This window comes from Quercus lobata, chromosome 9, assembly GCF_001633185.2.
Source record: "Quercus lobata isolate SW786 chromosome 9, ValleyOak3.0 Primary Assembly, whole genome shotgun sequence".
Taxonomy (NCBI): domain Eukaryota; kingdom Viridiplantae; phylum Streptophyta; class Magnoliopsida; order Fagales; family Fagaceae; genus Quercus; species Quercus lobata.
In genome coordinates, this window is record NC_044912.1 from 10,445,820 (window position 1) to 10,460,345 (window position 14,526).

The 14,526-nt window shown below is 30.8% G+C and overlaps 1 protein-coding gene across 1 annotated transcript; it reads right to left on the reverse strand.

The window, feature by feature from the left end:
- Positions 1-1,634: 1,634 nt before the first annotated feature.
- On the reverse strand, positions 1,635-9,300 carry LOC115961205 (cyclic nucleotide-gated ion channel 1-like). Its single transcript, XM_031080225.1, has 7 exons — positions 9,251-9,300; positions 8,444-8,870; positions 8,133-8,348; positions 7,121-7,410; positions 4,879-4,990; positions 3,382-3,720; positions 1,635-2,105 (listed from the first exon to the last, which is right to left on the reverse strand). Exons 1-7 carry the CDS (start codon positions 9,298-9,300, stop codon positions 1,635-1,637), a joined length of 1,905 nt encoding a protein of 634 aa, XP_030936085.1.
- Positions 9,301-14,526: the final 5,226 nt, after the last annotated feature.

A 14,526-nucleotide genomic window follows, 5' to 3' on the forward strand; every position in this document is an offset into this window, starting at 1 on the left:
CAACACAAACAACGACCACTGCCGCAACAACGGCCACCAACAATCACTGCCGCACAACACTGACAGCCACCACCGACACAATCCCATCCACCAACGCCACCTTTAAAAAAATAATAATAATAATAAATAAATAAATCCACAACAACCCACCACATTCACAAACCTCAAAACCCATCCCAAATTAGACAAAAACCCCAAAATACAAACACAAACACAAATCCAAATTTTCTCAACTCAGAAATTCAAAACCTTGCCATGGATTAGTACTACCACTACTACTAGTAAACCTTTCTCTAAACGACGCCGTTTTCTTTGCGATCTCCAATGGATTCGTTCTCTGGCATTTGTTCATCTTCCCCATCTCTCAAGCCCCAAAAGCCTCTCCTCAGACCAATTCACTCGCTCCGATGCGACTCGTTGGTGTTCCTAACTCGCTCGCTGCCCAAACTCGCCGATTGGACTCAGTTCGTGGTGTGCAAGATCTCCGCCGAGCTATCATCGTCTTCGTCTTCGAAGCTTGAGTCAGGTCGGGTTCTTGGAAGAGTTCGTGGGGTGGAATTCCGTCCTGGCAAGAAGATCGGTGGCGTCAAGTGGTGGTCTTTGTTGAGATCGACGTGCTGTGGAAGAGAGAGAGAGAGAGAGAGAGAGAGAGAGAGAGAGAGAGAGAGGGTGAGTGAGAAGTGTTGTGAGGAGAGAGGAAAAGTAAATAAAATAAGCATAAAAAATTATGGTATTCTTGTCCGTACGCTCTCATATTTGAGAGCGTACTGTAACATGTTTCAAAATTTTAACACATATAGCACACCTCATGATGCTCTGTTTTTGGTGTTTGGTGTGTAAAATGACAAATATTTGACATTTGGCACACCTGATGATGATGATGCTCTAACAAAACGAACTGGGCCTCTATTTTATTAAAATCTTACTGGGTTTGGTCCTATTTGTTAATGAACGTGGGCCATGTTACTTGAATTTAGAAAGATGAGTTTAACAAAAATTCATTTTGGAAGAATTTAGCATTAAAAATGTCCATCTCAAGAAAAATGAAATTAGCTCCAATATTTTTATCGGTCATGCCTTTGACTTTGGGCCGCAATCATATATATAAAAGCTTCGTAGCAAGTCTAGAACTAATTATCTCAGTATATGTGTTTCAAATTCAATATGAAAATTCTCTTTGGAAAAACTTGGAAAATGGGTTCAACAAACTTGAAAGGCAAGTCCTAAACTTGAGATTATATTCCATGTTTCACACTCTTTAATATTGGTTTATGGAGTATTTGAGATTTTTCATAAACAAGAAATGAAATAGTTTGGCCAAATTAAACTCTAGACGACATTTGCATTTTGACCTTAAGGAGACCGCAGTTGAAGTTGCAGAGACCAAGCACTTTAATGAAAACCTCATTTTTTTTATAAATATTTTTCAGAAAATAAATCCATTTTCAAGGGAAGAAAGAAAAAGCAAATCAACCTTCCATCAACACCTGCTTAAATTAGAAGATTTTTATTTTTCCTACTCTAGCCTTCATTCAATACTCTAAACAACTAGCTAGTCAATTACAATCTCTGAAAGACCCGGGTGAGAATTCCTTACACAACATGCATGATAAATGGAAATCTCGCACGAGCAATTATCTGCCGCCCTGTGAGGACTTTTCATGATGCCTGCGCCAAGCTGCTTGCACCACATGAGCTGCGAAGGGTTCCAACTGCCCTTTGCCAACACACTTCCAGTTCTTAGTGACAATATTCTTCAAGTCCTCGGCCATTAGAGCAAAGCCTTCAATTGGTCCATGGGTTTTGACGGTTCTTGGAGAAATGGCGAGTTTGGGCAAGGATGGGTTTTTCAACACGAATTCAAGAAGTTCTCCACCGAAGAAGTCACCTTTTTCAAGACGCTCAGCGAGTGAAGAGGAGCCACTGATTGCTTCACCGTTATTACTAGTTGAATAGCTCCATGCAACACCATCAGTGATGAAGATCGTCGCATCAACTGGGTCTCTCTCCCGAACAATGTAGCTCTGCTCATTGTAGTAGACTGGCCTGAGAGAGTCGCATATCTTTAGCAACAGTTGCTCATCCATATTTTGAAGCGCCGGCACCTAGCTCAAAAAGTAAAACAATCCGCATAAATACTGTCATGAGATCAAATATTGGTAAATTGTGTGATGCACGGAAATTTTTAACAAAATATAATTTTTTTTCTCTTTTATTGCCTAAATATGAAATTTAATAATTATAATATTTATTAATAGATATGTATTGTAATTATGTATGGAATTATACATTCTAACGTTAGGTCTTTATTATAATTGTATTTGTATATAGAACTAAATATTCTACCCTTAAAATTTTATTATATTTATATTAAATTGTATATTCTACCATTAAAAGAAATTATAATATGTCAAAAATTTAAAGGGTAGGTTTAAATATAGAAGGAAAGTTAAATTTAATTGAAATATACATATTAAAATAAATTATAAGGTCTCAAAAGATTACATGAAAAAATATTATAAAATAAATCAAACATCATGCATTTTTGGTCAAAAATCTTTGAATTTTTGTTGTTGATTTCTTTTAATGTTATTGCGTAAATTTTTGAAAGCCTAGAATCTTCCATATAATTATCCTAATTTTTTTTATTAATTTAAATTCTATAAATATTCTTCTGTAAAAAAGTTCTATAAATATTCATTTTTAAAAACCCTACATATATATGGGGTTCTTCATTAGGTAAGGTTGTATATATCGTGTTTATATTATGTGTCTCAATATTGTAATTATTACAACATTTTATAACATTTTTTACAAATTATGTTGACCATGTTACTAATGGACCATTACTATTTACTAATGGTAATATATACATTACCATTAGTAATGCTAATATGTGTGTACATATATATATCACACATAGAGTGAGTCATATACACATAGAGTGTCATATAGTGAAATTATGTTGTACAATTTATTCTAAATATTTAAATAAATCAAAATACTATTTAAATAAAAAAAATTAATTAATAAAGTATCAACAAATTTAAAAGAAATTTTCATTATATATTTCAAATCATTTTATATTTATTAGAATCTTTATTCTTTTAATAAAAACATAGCACTACAAAATGTGCATTAATTCATCACTTAAATTACTTTTTTTAATTTTTTTGTTAAATTTTAATTATATATTGATAATCCTTTTATGCATGAGTGCTGCATCTGCAGTGATGGTTAAACAATCAGTTGACTAAAACTATAATGCTCTTATTTCTTTCTTCGTTCTTTTCAGAGTGATATCAATAATAGCACTAATCTTGCACAGGTGCAAATTAAATATTATTTAGCAAGTTTATCGTAGCTAATTAACGAACTCACTTTTTTTAGTAGATCTAAGTAGATGTGGCGTTTTACAGAATTGCTTAGTCCTTCAGGAAGCTGTCGTAACAGGTTCTCCACATGAACAAGGCTTTTGTTTTTTTTCAAAATCTGCATTGCGTTCTGCATAATCTGTCTTTTCATTTCTCCAGGAAGCCTGTATTTGAACATCCATATTTCTATTGTTCGTTTTTTCTCCTTCATCTCCATCTCCATTCTTTTCTCCTTGTCCTCCCTCTTCTTCCTTGCCTCTTTCTCCTCCGCCTTCTTGCTTTCCTCCTTCTCCTCCCTCTTCTTTTTTGCTTCCTCCGATTTTGAAGAGTCCAGCTGTATGTATAGCTGTCCACTTCTACTAGTAAGTTCAATTTGTCAAATCTTATGGTATTAATTAAGTAGACAAAGAACAAAAAACTAATATTTTACGTGAGTGTATACTCCTTGTAACCGATTCATTGCCGTAAGATTGAGATATATAATCTAATGCACGTTGGTGATCATACTTCTTTTTCAAAGAAAAACTTTGAAGTTTTTATTTATTTATTTATTTATTTATTTATATTGAGGGTGAAAGGATTTGAGCCTTAAATATATTGAAAACACCAAAATGTGACTAAGTTAAGCCCAAACTTTTGACTAAGTTCATATCCTTAATTATAGGTTTAGAATTTGTAATGTTAAATCCAAAGTTTCAAAATCTATTATGACATCCATTCTAGTTTTATATTGAAACAGAAATTTAAGCACTTTTGCAATATATATAGTTGGGTGGAATGATTTGAACTATAAATATTTTTATTAGAAATACCAGTAGGTATTGAGCTCCAAAGCTCTTGATTTTTAAAACCTATATTTTGGATATTTATTAATACAAAATTACTCCATATTATATAAATAATAAGCTTCATAGGATCTCCTTTGAAAATTAAATATTAGAGAAATCTAAACACATCAATTGTTAATAAAATATATATATCAATGGACATTTTTGGTATTTCCAATAAAGACACTAAAGATTCAAATTTCACTTTTCTCGATCATCAAATATTATTAAAAATAAATAATAATAAAAACCTAAATAGAAAGGATAGTGTTTAAACACACTTAAGATATATGGAGAGTTGAGGTGAGACCATGTGAGGATTTGAATAATAAATATCTCCATTGAAAACACAAGATCATGAGAAGATTTGAACTATAAATATCTTCATTGGAAATATTATGAAGTGTCAATTAAACTTCAAAGCACTTTACTATAGTAAGAATAGTTTGGATAATAGTGAAAAGAAAATTATTTTAATTATAAATAGACATCATAGACTTACAGTACAACAATTTGGCCACTTTAATACATAGCAAGTGTGAGGGGTATCATTCTTCCAACCTAAAAACCAATCTAATGCCCACTCCTTGTTTTTAGCCTAAATATTGTTCAGTTCATAATTGTATAACTAGGAAGTAGGAACCCTAAGCCTTTAAAAAAATAGAATTGAGACTAACCTGCAAATTTCCAATGAAATATGTAAACAATAACAAGCCAAAGAGAGAAATGAGAACTGCAAAGCATTTTTCCCAGACATAGTTACTTGTTTCGAGGTTTTGACCAAGAGAACTGCAAAAACGGTGCAACTATAATGTGTTAGATATAATAATCTTAGAAATCAAACCTGCAATAAATAACAAATAAAAAGAAAGAAGAAGAACATTCTGCAGAGAAGAAACTGCCAAGAGATGCACCAAAAATGCCAGGAGACATAATCAGGGACGTAGCTATGCTTGGACCAGGGGGAGCAATGGCCCCCCCTACCCAATGAGAAAAAGCAAAATATAAAATATATAAAGCTTGGTTTTGAATTTTCATGCTCCATTTTTGTTCAATACTTCCAAGCTTTTACAAAAAGTACACTTTCTTTATTCAAATTTTCATTAAATTTTGATTCTTTTTCTAAATGATTTATGAAATTTATCTTAAAGTATTGCATAGAATAATTACAGTTTAAATATTTGATGAAGTTCCCCAAAAAACCTTAGGATAAACAAACACACACACACACACATATATATATTATTCTAGAGCTACAATATAATAAACATGGAGCTACAATATAATAAGCTTGGATAAAAACATGGTTTTCTTTGGGTTAATCTAGAGCTACAATATGAAGATTTAGGCTATAACAATTTTTTTAAGCATTTGGGTTTGAGTGTATCTTGTCCCCCTCACTCGAAATCCTAGCTCTATTCTTGGACATAATCGTAAGCCATGGACGAGAAGGGTGGCTAGGGAGTAATACATCTAAAATTCTTTTCTTTTTTACATACAGCAAAAATATATCTTTAATTTATCTCAAGTATTTTTGTATGGCAGATTATGTGTGTGTGTAGGGGCAGGGGGGACACTAGGTCCATTGCCTGTGACCCCATCCAAATCCCCCTTATCTTTTGTTTGTTTAGAGTGATTTTTAGGAATGATTGAAAAATGATGGAACAAAAACCGAAGAGAATATTCTATTTTTATTTCTTTATATAATTTGAGGAACTATGCTCACAAGTATTTGAATTTATTTAGATATTTTGCTTATATATTACGTAACATGGACATAATAGTAAATTCATATAAATTATTTTTTACATATATCCTCTCAATTTTCTTTACAACCAAAAAAATAAAATTAATATTTGTTTTTCACCCTTCTTAATTTTTTGTTGATCATTTGTACCAAACATATATGATAAAAAATTAAAATATTTTTTATTCTCTCTCTCTCTCTCTCTCTTTTATCTTCCCAACCAAACTAAGCTTTAAAGTTCTTTTGAAAATTAGTTTTTTATAATATTTAAAAATATAAAAAAAAAGTTTTCCCAAAAAAATCAAAAATGATTTTTTAGAAATAAATTTTAACACCTAATGTAATCAAGAAAAAACAATTATATGTAATTTTAATATTAGAAGATATATTATCACTATATCACCTAGACAATGTACTGAATTATATATTTTTTCTAACAAAATAATTCTTTTACAATTCAGTATATTTTTTACAATCTTTTGCAAATCAACCCATCATTAAATAATTCTAAGATAGAAAGAATAAATATTCATACTTTTAATTAAACTCAAGAATAAAAATATCATATAGCGTCTTTTAAGAGCAAAATCAATTCATACATAGAATATTTTAAATATTTTGAGTATGTGATCATAATGTTAATACTTTTAAGCTAATATATTTAGATTAATCTTTTCATTTCATATAATAATGACTATATAGTATATATTGATTTTTTATTTGTTTATATTTTTATATTTTTATTTATATGAATATATATATTCAGCTTAAATTGTGAATAAATAAATCATACATAATAGTGAGTATACTGATTCTGGCTAATATGTTTTTATTTTTTTTGGAGAAATATTCTGGCTAATAATAGACTCAAAAATATAAATTGATATCTAATATACAATAATAAACTATAACTTATATTTACATTATATTTTCTACTTTAATCGATTTTTTTGTTCAATAGATTAAGCAATCTTTCTCCCCCTAAACCAAAATTTTGGCTCCACGAATGGGCGTGGCAAACTATGGCCTCGTAAGAACAGTTTCTCAAAAAAAAAAAAAAAAGTCTCGTAATAACTTACAAATAATGCAATATGGACATAAATATATTATTAATAAAAATTATTCTGAAATGCTAGTAATATGGAATAGCAGAGTCAATATTATGTGCAAACCTTAGATTTTGTAAGCCCCACCAGAAACAGTGAAAGAATTTTTCTGAGAAATTTTTGGACTGCACTACACCAGACTGAAGGGCGCCAAGAAATATTCCAAAATCAAAGCGCGTTTTATCTGGTGGATTTATTGGGCAAACGTCATTTAGAAATGTGTAATTTCCTAAACTGTGAAGCCTGTCATCACATTTGAAAGAACTTTCGATACATCCTGTATGAATTTCACAGGCTCTGTGCCAGCAAGCAGTCTCCCTTTCAATAGAAAGAAAATACCAAAAGGCTCCCAATACCTAAAAGACCATCGAGACATTGAACATCAATAAACTCTTCATATTTTCCTAATAATCATAATAATAATTCATGAAATTGTACACAGAGAAGGATTTATACATGAATTATATAATGTATTTATATTCTATATAATATCTATGTTGGTGGTCATATAATTGACCTAGGACAATAAAGGTATTCTTGATTGAGCTAAAATCAAGAACATGTCACTGCTCTAGAAACACAACATATTTACACAACATTTTTATTATAGTTGAGATGTCAGTTTTTGATAGGTCAAAATAATACTTAAAATATTAGATTAGGACTCTTGATAACTTAAAGACAAAGGTGTTGTGAAAATATTATGACATTTTGTTATATTTTTAGATTTTCTTTATCTGAGTAATAATACATATGTTCACAACATTTTCTTAGCAAATTCTAAATTGTAGACTATTATTAGTAGATTAAAAAGTAATATTAGTAGTAGGCCCATGTTAAAACCAATAAGCAATAACAAACTACTTCCTAAGATTTCCTTGAAATTATTGTAGATATAATATTATTTTATTATTTATGTGAGAATAGGAGTACTCATTTATAATAAATTAATAAATGAAGTATTTCACATGTTATATATATTTCATGTGTTTTCGCAAATGCTTTTGATAAGCTTAAGCATAATACATTCGAAATCTAAAATTAGTACAAAATAAAATTAGTACAAAATCAAACTTACATGACTGGAAATGATGTAGAGAAAGAAATTGAATGCCGCTTTAACTCGTTTGGGGGTTTCAGATGATTTGTCGACTCTCTTCTTAGGATCTTTCCAGGATTGGAAGATTTGAATAACTCTTGGCACATATTGGAAGAGAACAAAGAAAGTCAACAACTTTCTTTTATTCAAAGATTTTGAGCCTTCCAGTTGTCGAAAAATAATTAAAATGATCACCTGAACAGATTACAACAAGTATAGAGTCAAGGGATAAAATTTAAATACGCAACAATTTTGAAGAAAACAATGAACTGAATAAAGCTCTCCCTTACTTGCGGGAAGGGAAGAATAACGAGAATGTCAATTACGAAGTATGGCCACAAATAAGTCTTCGCTATTTTCCGAAAATCTTTAACTACCTTTCCCGAGGTCTCGTCTATATAGGTATACTCATCATGAAATTGCAAAATAATATTTATAATGCCAATGATATCGGTAACAGAGCGCAAAATAAGAGATATGGCTCTCAACTTTTTGTCTATCCCAATGCACTTCTTATCTTCATTGATCACAGGAACGTAAAAGAACAAAGGATCCAATGCTACTGCAATCACACACGACACTCCAAATATTATCCTCCAAGATCGGAAGAACCACTTAGGCGGCTCACGAATTTTCATTGAGCTGCTTGATCCAAGCACTGGAGGACCTCCATCTTCAGCTTCATTCCTCTCGTCTTGCCTCTCAATATCATGAATCCTGAGAAATAAAAAATAGCGGACATTGAATTACTAGGGTGGTCTAGGAGTTGTTGCTTGTTTAGTGTTGGCTATTTTGTGCAACTAGTTACACCTGTTCTGACTGTATTCTACTTTTTATGAATGAAATCATCAGTTATCCTTTAAAAAAAAAAAAAAAAGCATGGTTCCTTTCAAACTAAACCGTACAAAATGCAAAACATGTTGATAGTGATCATCGATTTAGAAGTAACTAAACTACTATTAACTTAACTTCCAAAAAATTATTGGTACAGGAGTGATAATCTTTACGGTAAGGAATAAAACATGTTGTAATAGAATAACAAAACTTATTCATAGATTTGGTTGTAAGTTGAGAATTAACCAAATGAGAAATCATACCTAAAGCTTCCACCTTTACTTCTTCGCCGATTTCCACTGCTATGACTCATACCTAAAGCTTCTTAATGAGTCAATTTCCAAAATAAAATAATCAACGTCTGAATTATAAATAAACGCGCACCTAATTAACACAAAGTAAATATTTTGATCACTGAAAAGTGAGAAACAGATTAGACAAATTCTATTTTTCAAGTACTGTAAAAGGAAACCTCTCTTGAGTGTGCATATTGAAAAACAGTGATGGAGTTAGAATTTGACTTCAAAAAAATTATAAGTGATATGCACATAAAGGCATGTGCAAACAAGTACTTGAGACCAATCTAATAATAAATATAACTATTACAAATATTAGGTGAAATTTTATTACAGGAAAATCTATACAAAAATAACACTATATCTTTGTTTATAAATGAATAAGTCTTTTAGTGAATCTTGTTATTTTGGTTAGATCACACGATAACTTTTTTATTTTATTTTAAAAAAAATCATTTATATATAAACACTAAAACCTCAAATTGTAATGTAAAAAAAATTATAAATTAGAATAAATTATATATTAATGAAAAAGATAAAGTATTAAAAAAACTTTGAGTTTTGTTTATCTTTTCTTAATTAATTTTGAAATGTAATAATATTTTTCTTTTTCTTTTTTTCTCTTTTCGATTAAAACCCCCTTTTTTTTTATCAACCACTATTTTCCTTTTGTAAGTTGTAAACCTTAAAAGACATTGATAATATAAGAAAGATTTTCTTTTTAATATAAGTTTGAAATAGAAATAATAATAATAGTCTATTAGTTATGATATAAATAAATAAAATAAAATCGTTAAAAACAAAATAAGATAATCAAATTTTAAGATGGGTCAAAGGGGCAAATTTATTAATAAACAAATGTGTATGAAATTTTTGGCGGGAATGCGCTCCTGTCCTTTGAGCCTTGCCCTAAGATTTTTTTTTATTGGCTGAGCAGAAGCCCCCCTAGAGGTGTGCAGAAAATTCACCGACCTGCCAAACCCGACCCAACCCAACCCGACCCGTCGGGTTGGGTCGGTTTTTAAGGCTTGGTGGGTTGGGTTGGGTTACAAAAAAAAATTTTACAGCGGGTCGGGTTGGGTTTGGGTCATAAAATTACAAACCCGCCAAATCCGACCCGATCCACCCATATTTAATATATAGTTAAAATATATTATATATTTAATAATTATTTTTTTTAAATTAGCTGTAGGGCACTTATATATATTTAAATATATATTATATATTTAATAATTTAAAAAAAAAAACTAGCAGTAGAGCAACATTTCCTCGATTCCTCATACTAATACTAATTTAATATATATATATATATATAATATAGTATATAATTAATTTTTTTTTTTTAATAACCAATTCTTCCTATCCTATATAAAAGTCAATTAATTCACACAAATTTTAATAAATTACTATTGTTGTTTAGTCATTAGTGTTGTTTGTCTTTAAAGAGTTACATTGATACTAATCTTTAGTTTTTTTTAATATATTAATATTTATATTTTTTTTTCTACTCAATTTAATAATAATAATAAAAAATTTATCAAACCTATGGGTTCAACCCGACCTAACCTGACCCATGTGGGTTGGGTTGGGTTGGGTTGGACTTATGTGATGGGTTGGGTTGGGTTCAGGGGCGGAGCCAAGGGGGGGCGAGGGGGGGCAACTGCCCCCCCTGACCTTCCTCCCAAACCCCTTTAGTATAGGATTTCTGGATTACTTTGCCCCCCCCACCCAAGAATTTCTGGACAAATTTCAAAGACAACCAATTAACCTCAAATTCTAACCCATAATTTCAGTTAACTATGCAAATGATACAAATTTGATAGTTTGATGCTGAAATTAATTCCCCCCCTTATAAAGAGAAGAGTATACAATATGTTATATATCTTAAAACGAAAACAAAGAGCTGCTCTTTCAAGACACCTGCAGAATTAGAATCGGCTACCACAGTGTTCTGATACAAAGAGCTGCTTAATATGCTTCTTTCAAATACCTGAAGTTCAAGTAATTGAGATTTTACATTCTATTGATCTAATATCATGTATGTTTGTGAGAGATAGTGCCTTATGAGGTGGCTTGTTATTCTCTGGTAGCACATGCAAGAACTTGCTTTGCTGTCATGAGATGTGCTACACACTTGTACCTTTATCAACAATGTTTTACTATATATCATACTAGAGAAAAAAGATACAAAGAGATAATATTAAATTGGACACATTGACACTTACTAATTTTTTTTAATGGGAGATACACAGCACTTAATCTTTTACACCATTTGAAATTCAATTTTCATCACACTTTTTAAGTTTAAATAAAAATCTTCTACTAAATTGAGTTTAAAATATTTCATGGTTCCAATTCTAAGTAGCGGATCCATAATTTTAAATTATGTCTTATTTTTTCATGACACTAAATCTCTAATGCTTACATCTTTCCACTAATCTTTTTTTTCTCCCTCAATCTCTTTGACTCTTTCATTGTTTCAAATTCTATGTTTTGGTAACGAACTTTGAGGCTTTTTAGCAATGAAGTGTTAAAAATTAATTAAAAAATTGAATGGGAGATCAATAGATAAATGATTGTGCTTCCAAAGTTCCCTATAATTTTGCCCCCCCTGAAAAATCCTGCCCCCACTGGTTGGTTTTTTTTTGACCCATGATGATGGAAAAAAAAAACCCGAACACACTAGCCCCCCCCCCCCTCCCAAAAAAAAAAAAAAATCAACATTATAAGTACAGTGCATCAAAAGATCAAGAATGAATATTTTTGTAAAATTACTTATACTATCTCAATCGCAGTATTCAAAACAAGAAAACAATGCTAGATTAATTACTTTAAACATAATTTTATTTGTAAATGGATAAAAGAAGAAAAGAGAACTGTCAGGTTGTTCTGGAAATGTGTAATGAAACCAAACAATATATACTTCTAAAGAAGTATCCCCTCACGGAGAAAAAGAATGTGAATTTATATGACAGAAAATCGAACCTGATAAACTATAGTAGCAGGCTTATTTCAAGTCTGACTGAGCAAATTAAAGAGACTAAGCTCGATTTGGAATTTAGTACAAAGTAAAATGTGGAGGAAATTTATAAACAAGGGCAACCCTCACTGTTCTCACTTCTCATAAATAGTTTCTAGTACTTACGGAACCACTTGCACTAACAACAGTCTATCCTATAGTCTTTCTTTAATAGTATTGTTTCGCTTACCAACCATCGAATTTAAATCTATTGCAAACTAATCTAAGCCAGCTAGCTATAGACATGAATTCACAAATTCCCAGAAAAAAAAAAATGGTAAGAAATATATATATATATATATATACACATATATAAAAGCATATTTTGCAATTTGCTAATTGACTGCAACCTCGATCTCGCAATTGCAAGTGGGAACTCAAGAAAACGAAAAGATGAAAGATAATAAAATAAAACCTCAAGGTTCCTAGTTGACTTTAAAGACTTTATGATATTGAGATTGCATGTGACAAATCCAAGTTCAACTACATTCCACGATCATTTTATTACTAGCTATAAACAATAAGTATATTTTGCAACTTGCAAATTGATTAATTTTGTTTGTCCGCGAGGTGTGGCAGCAACTGGCAGTTTTAGAAATAACAAAGAATGACAGATAAGTAAACGGAATCACTAGTTTTAACACTATCTTATAATAATTTGGTAAACCATGAATGTTTCACGTGAAATATTATATAACGATTACATAAACTCCAACTCTGTCCGTAACAAGAACATGACATGAGTCTCAAGAACCTTCCTCACGAATCGCGAGTCGCAACGCGGATAAGTCCTTATTTTTTTAGCATTTCTTCTTGTTCGTTCTGGGGGAGGAGGTCTTGCTACCCCATTTAGACTATCGTAAAATTTTCAAACATTTCATGCAATACAGACGACTTAAAAGGTATTATTTTTACCAGAAGTTCCAAAGATTAAGGTTTGATCGAAGTTTTACTGAGTTTTTGTATATTCATTATCAGATATCAGAATAAATTTCACAAGTTTTTATATTATGAAACCTAATTCTTGACCCATCATTTTTTACTAAATTAAACAAGGTTAACCAAGTTTTTTTTTTTTTTTTGAGAAAGAGGTTAACCAAGTTAATTTGGCGAATATCTAACCAAAAAAGTGAGATCGCAGAAAATATGATTCCTTAACTTATAAAAGAGGACAAAATTTCTTATTATTTGATTATTTAGAATTTTAGAAGTTTTTTTTTTTTTTTTTTTGAGCTAAATGATAGAAATTGTATTAAAGAATTGAAAGAAATTGTATTAAAGTATACAATTGTAAGTCTGAACACAGCACGTCCAGACAAGAATACCACACCACATTATTCAAAGAACAGCAGAGCTCATGAAAGGCAAGACAAGAAAAATACTGCATAACAAGCAAAACTACTTTAGGAGTTTGTTTGTGTCGCTGTTAGTCTCTCGTATAATGCCAACAGCTCAGTGGCTCCATCCAAAATTGCCTTTGGGTGTAACTGAACTTTGTAAAAATAGAATTTGTTTCGTGCCCCAAATCTCAAGTTCCTTCAAATTCAGCTTTTTCATCATAAGCTGAAACAATAGGAAAAATTATGACGACGCATTTGAACATTTTTGTACTCTTGCTTGAACCAGGGCCCAAACGTTTCTAGCAAAAGAGCATTCCCACAGTATATGACAAATAGTCTTTGACTGGAAAATGTGTTGTACATTCTTGGAAAAATAAGTTCATATGTTTTGAAGATAAAATCACTTTGCCGAGCTCTAGGCTTTGAGAGATGGACTTATGTTATGTGTTAATTTAAATTTATTGGCTGTTGAGATTGAATTTGATGCTATCGTTATGCTTGGTTGGGTCTCTAGTAATGATAGTAGTAATTTACTTCATGCCTCCCTTATTATGGATTGCAAAACTCTCATCAACCAAATTCCTCAACAAATGTAAAAATGCTTTGGCAAGGATGGGAGCCGGTTCAAACCAAGAACTTTTGTTATTTGATATTCCGTCTATGAACCTTTTTATGTTATTGTTTTATAACTTTGCTGGCATGTATTATGAGAGACCTTGGTCTCTATATATAGACGTTGTTTAGTTTCTTTATTGTTTATAGTTTTCTACCCAAAAAAAAAAAAAAAAGATAAAATCACTTTAATATTATTATTTTCCTGGACGTATTTCTCTTTAGAGAGTGATTGTCTTTTTTCTTTTTCTTTTTTTATCAAGACAGCATGA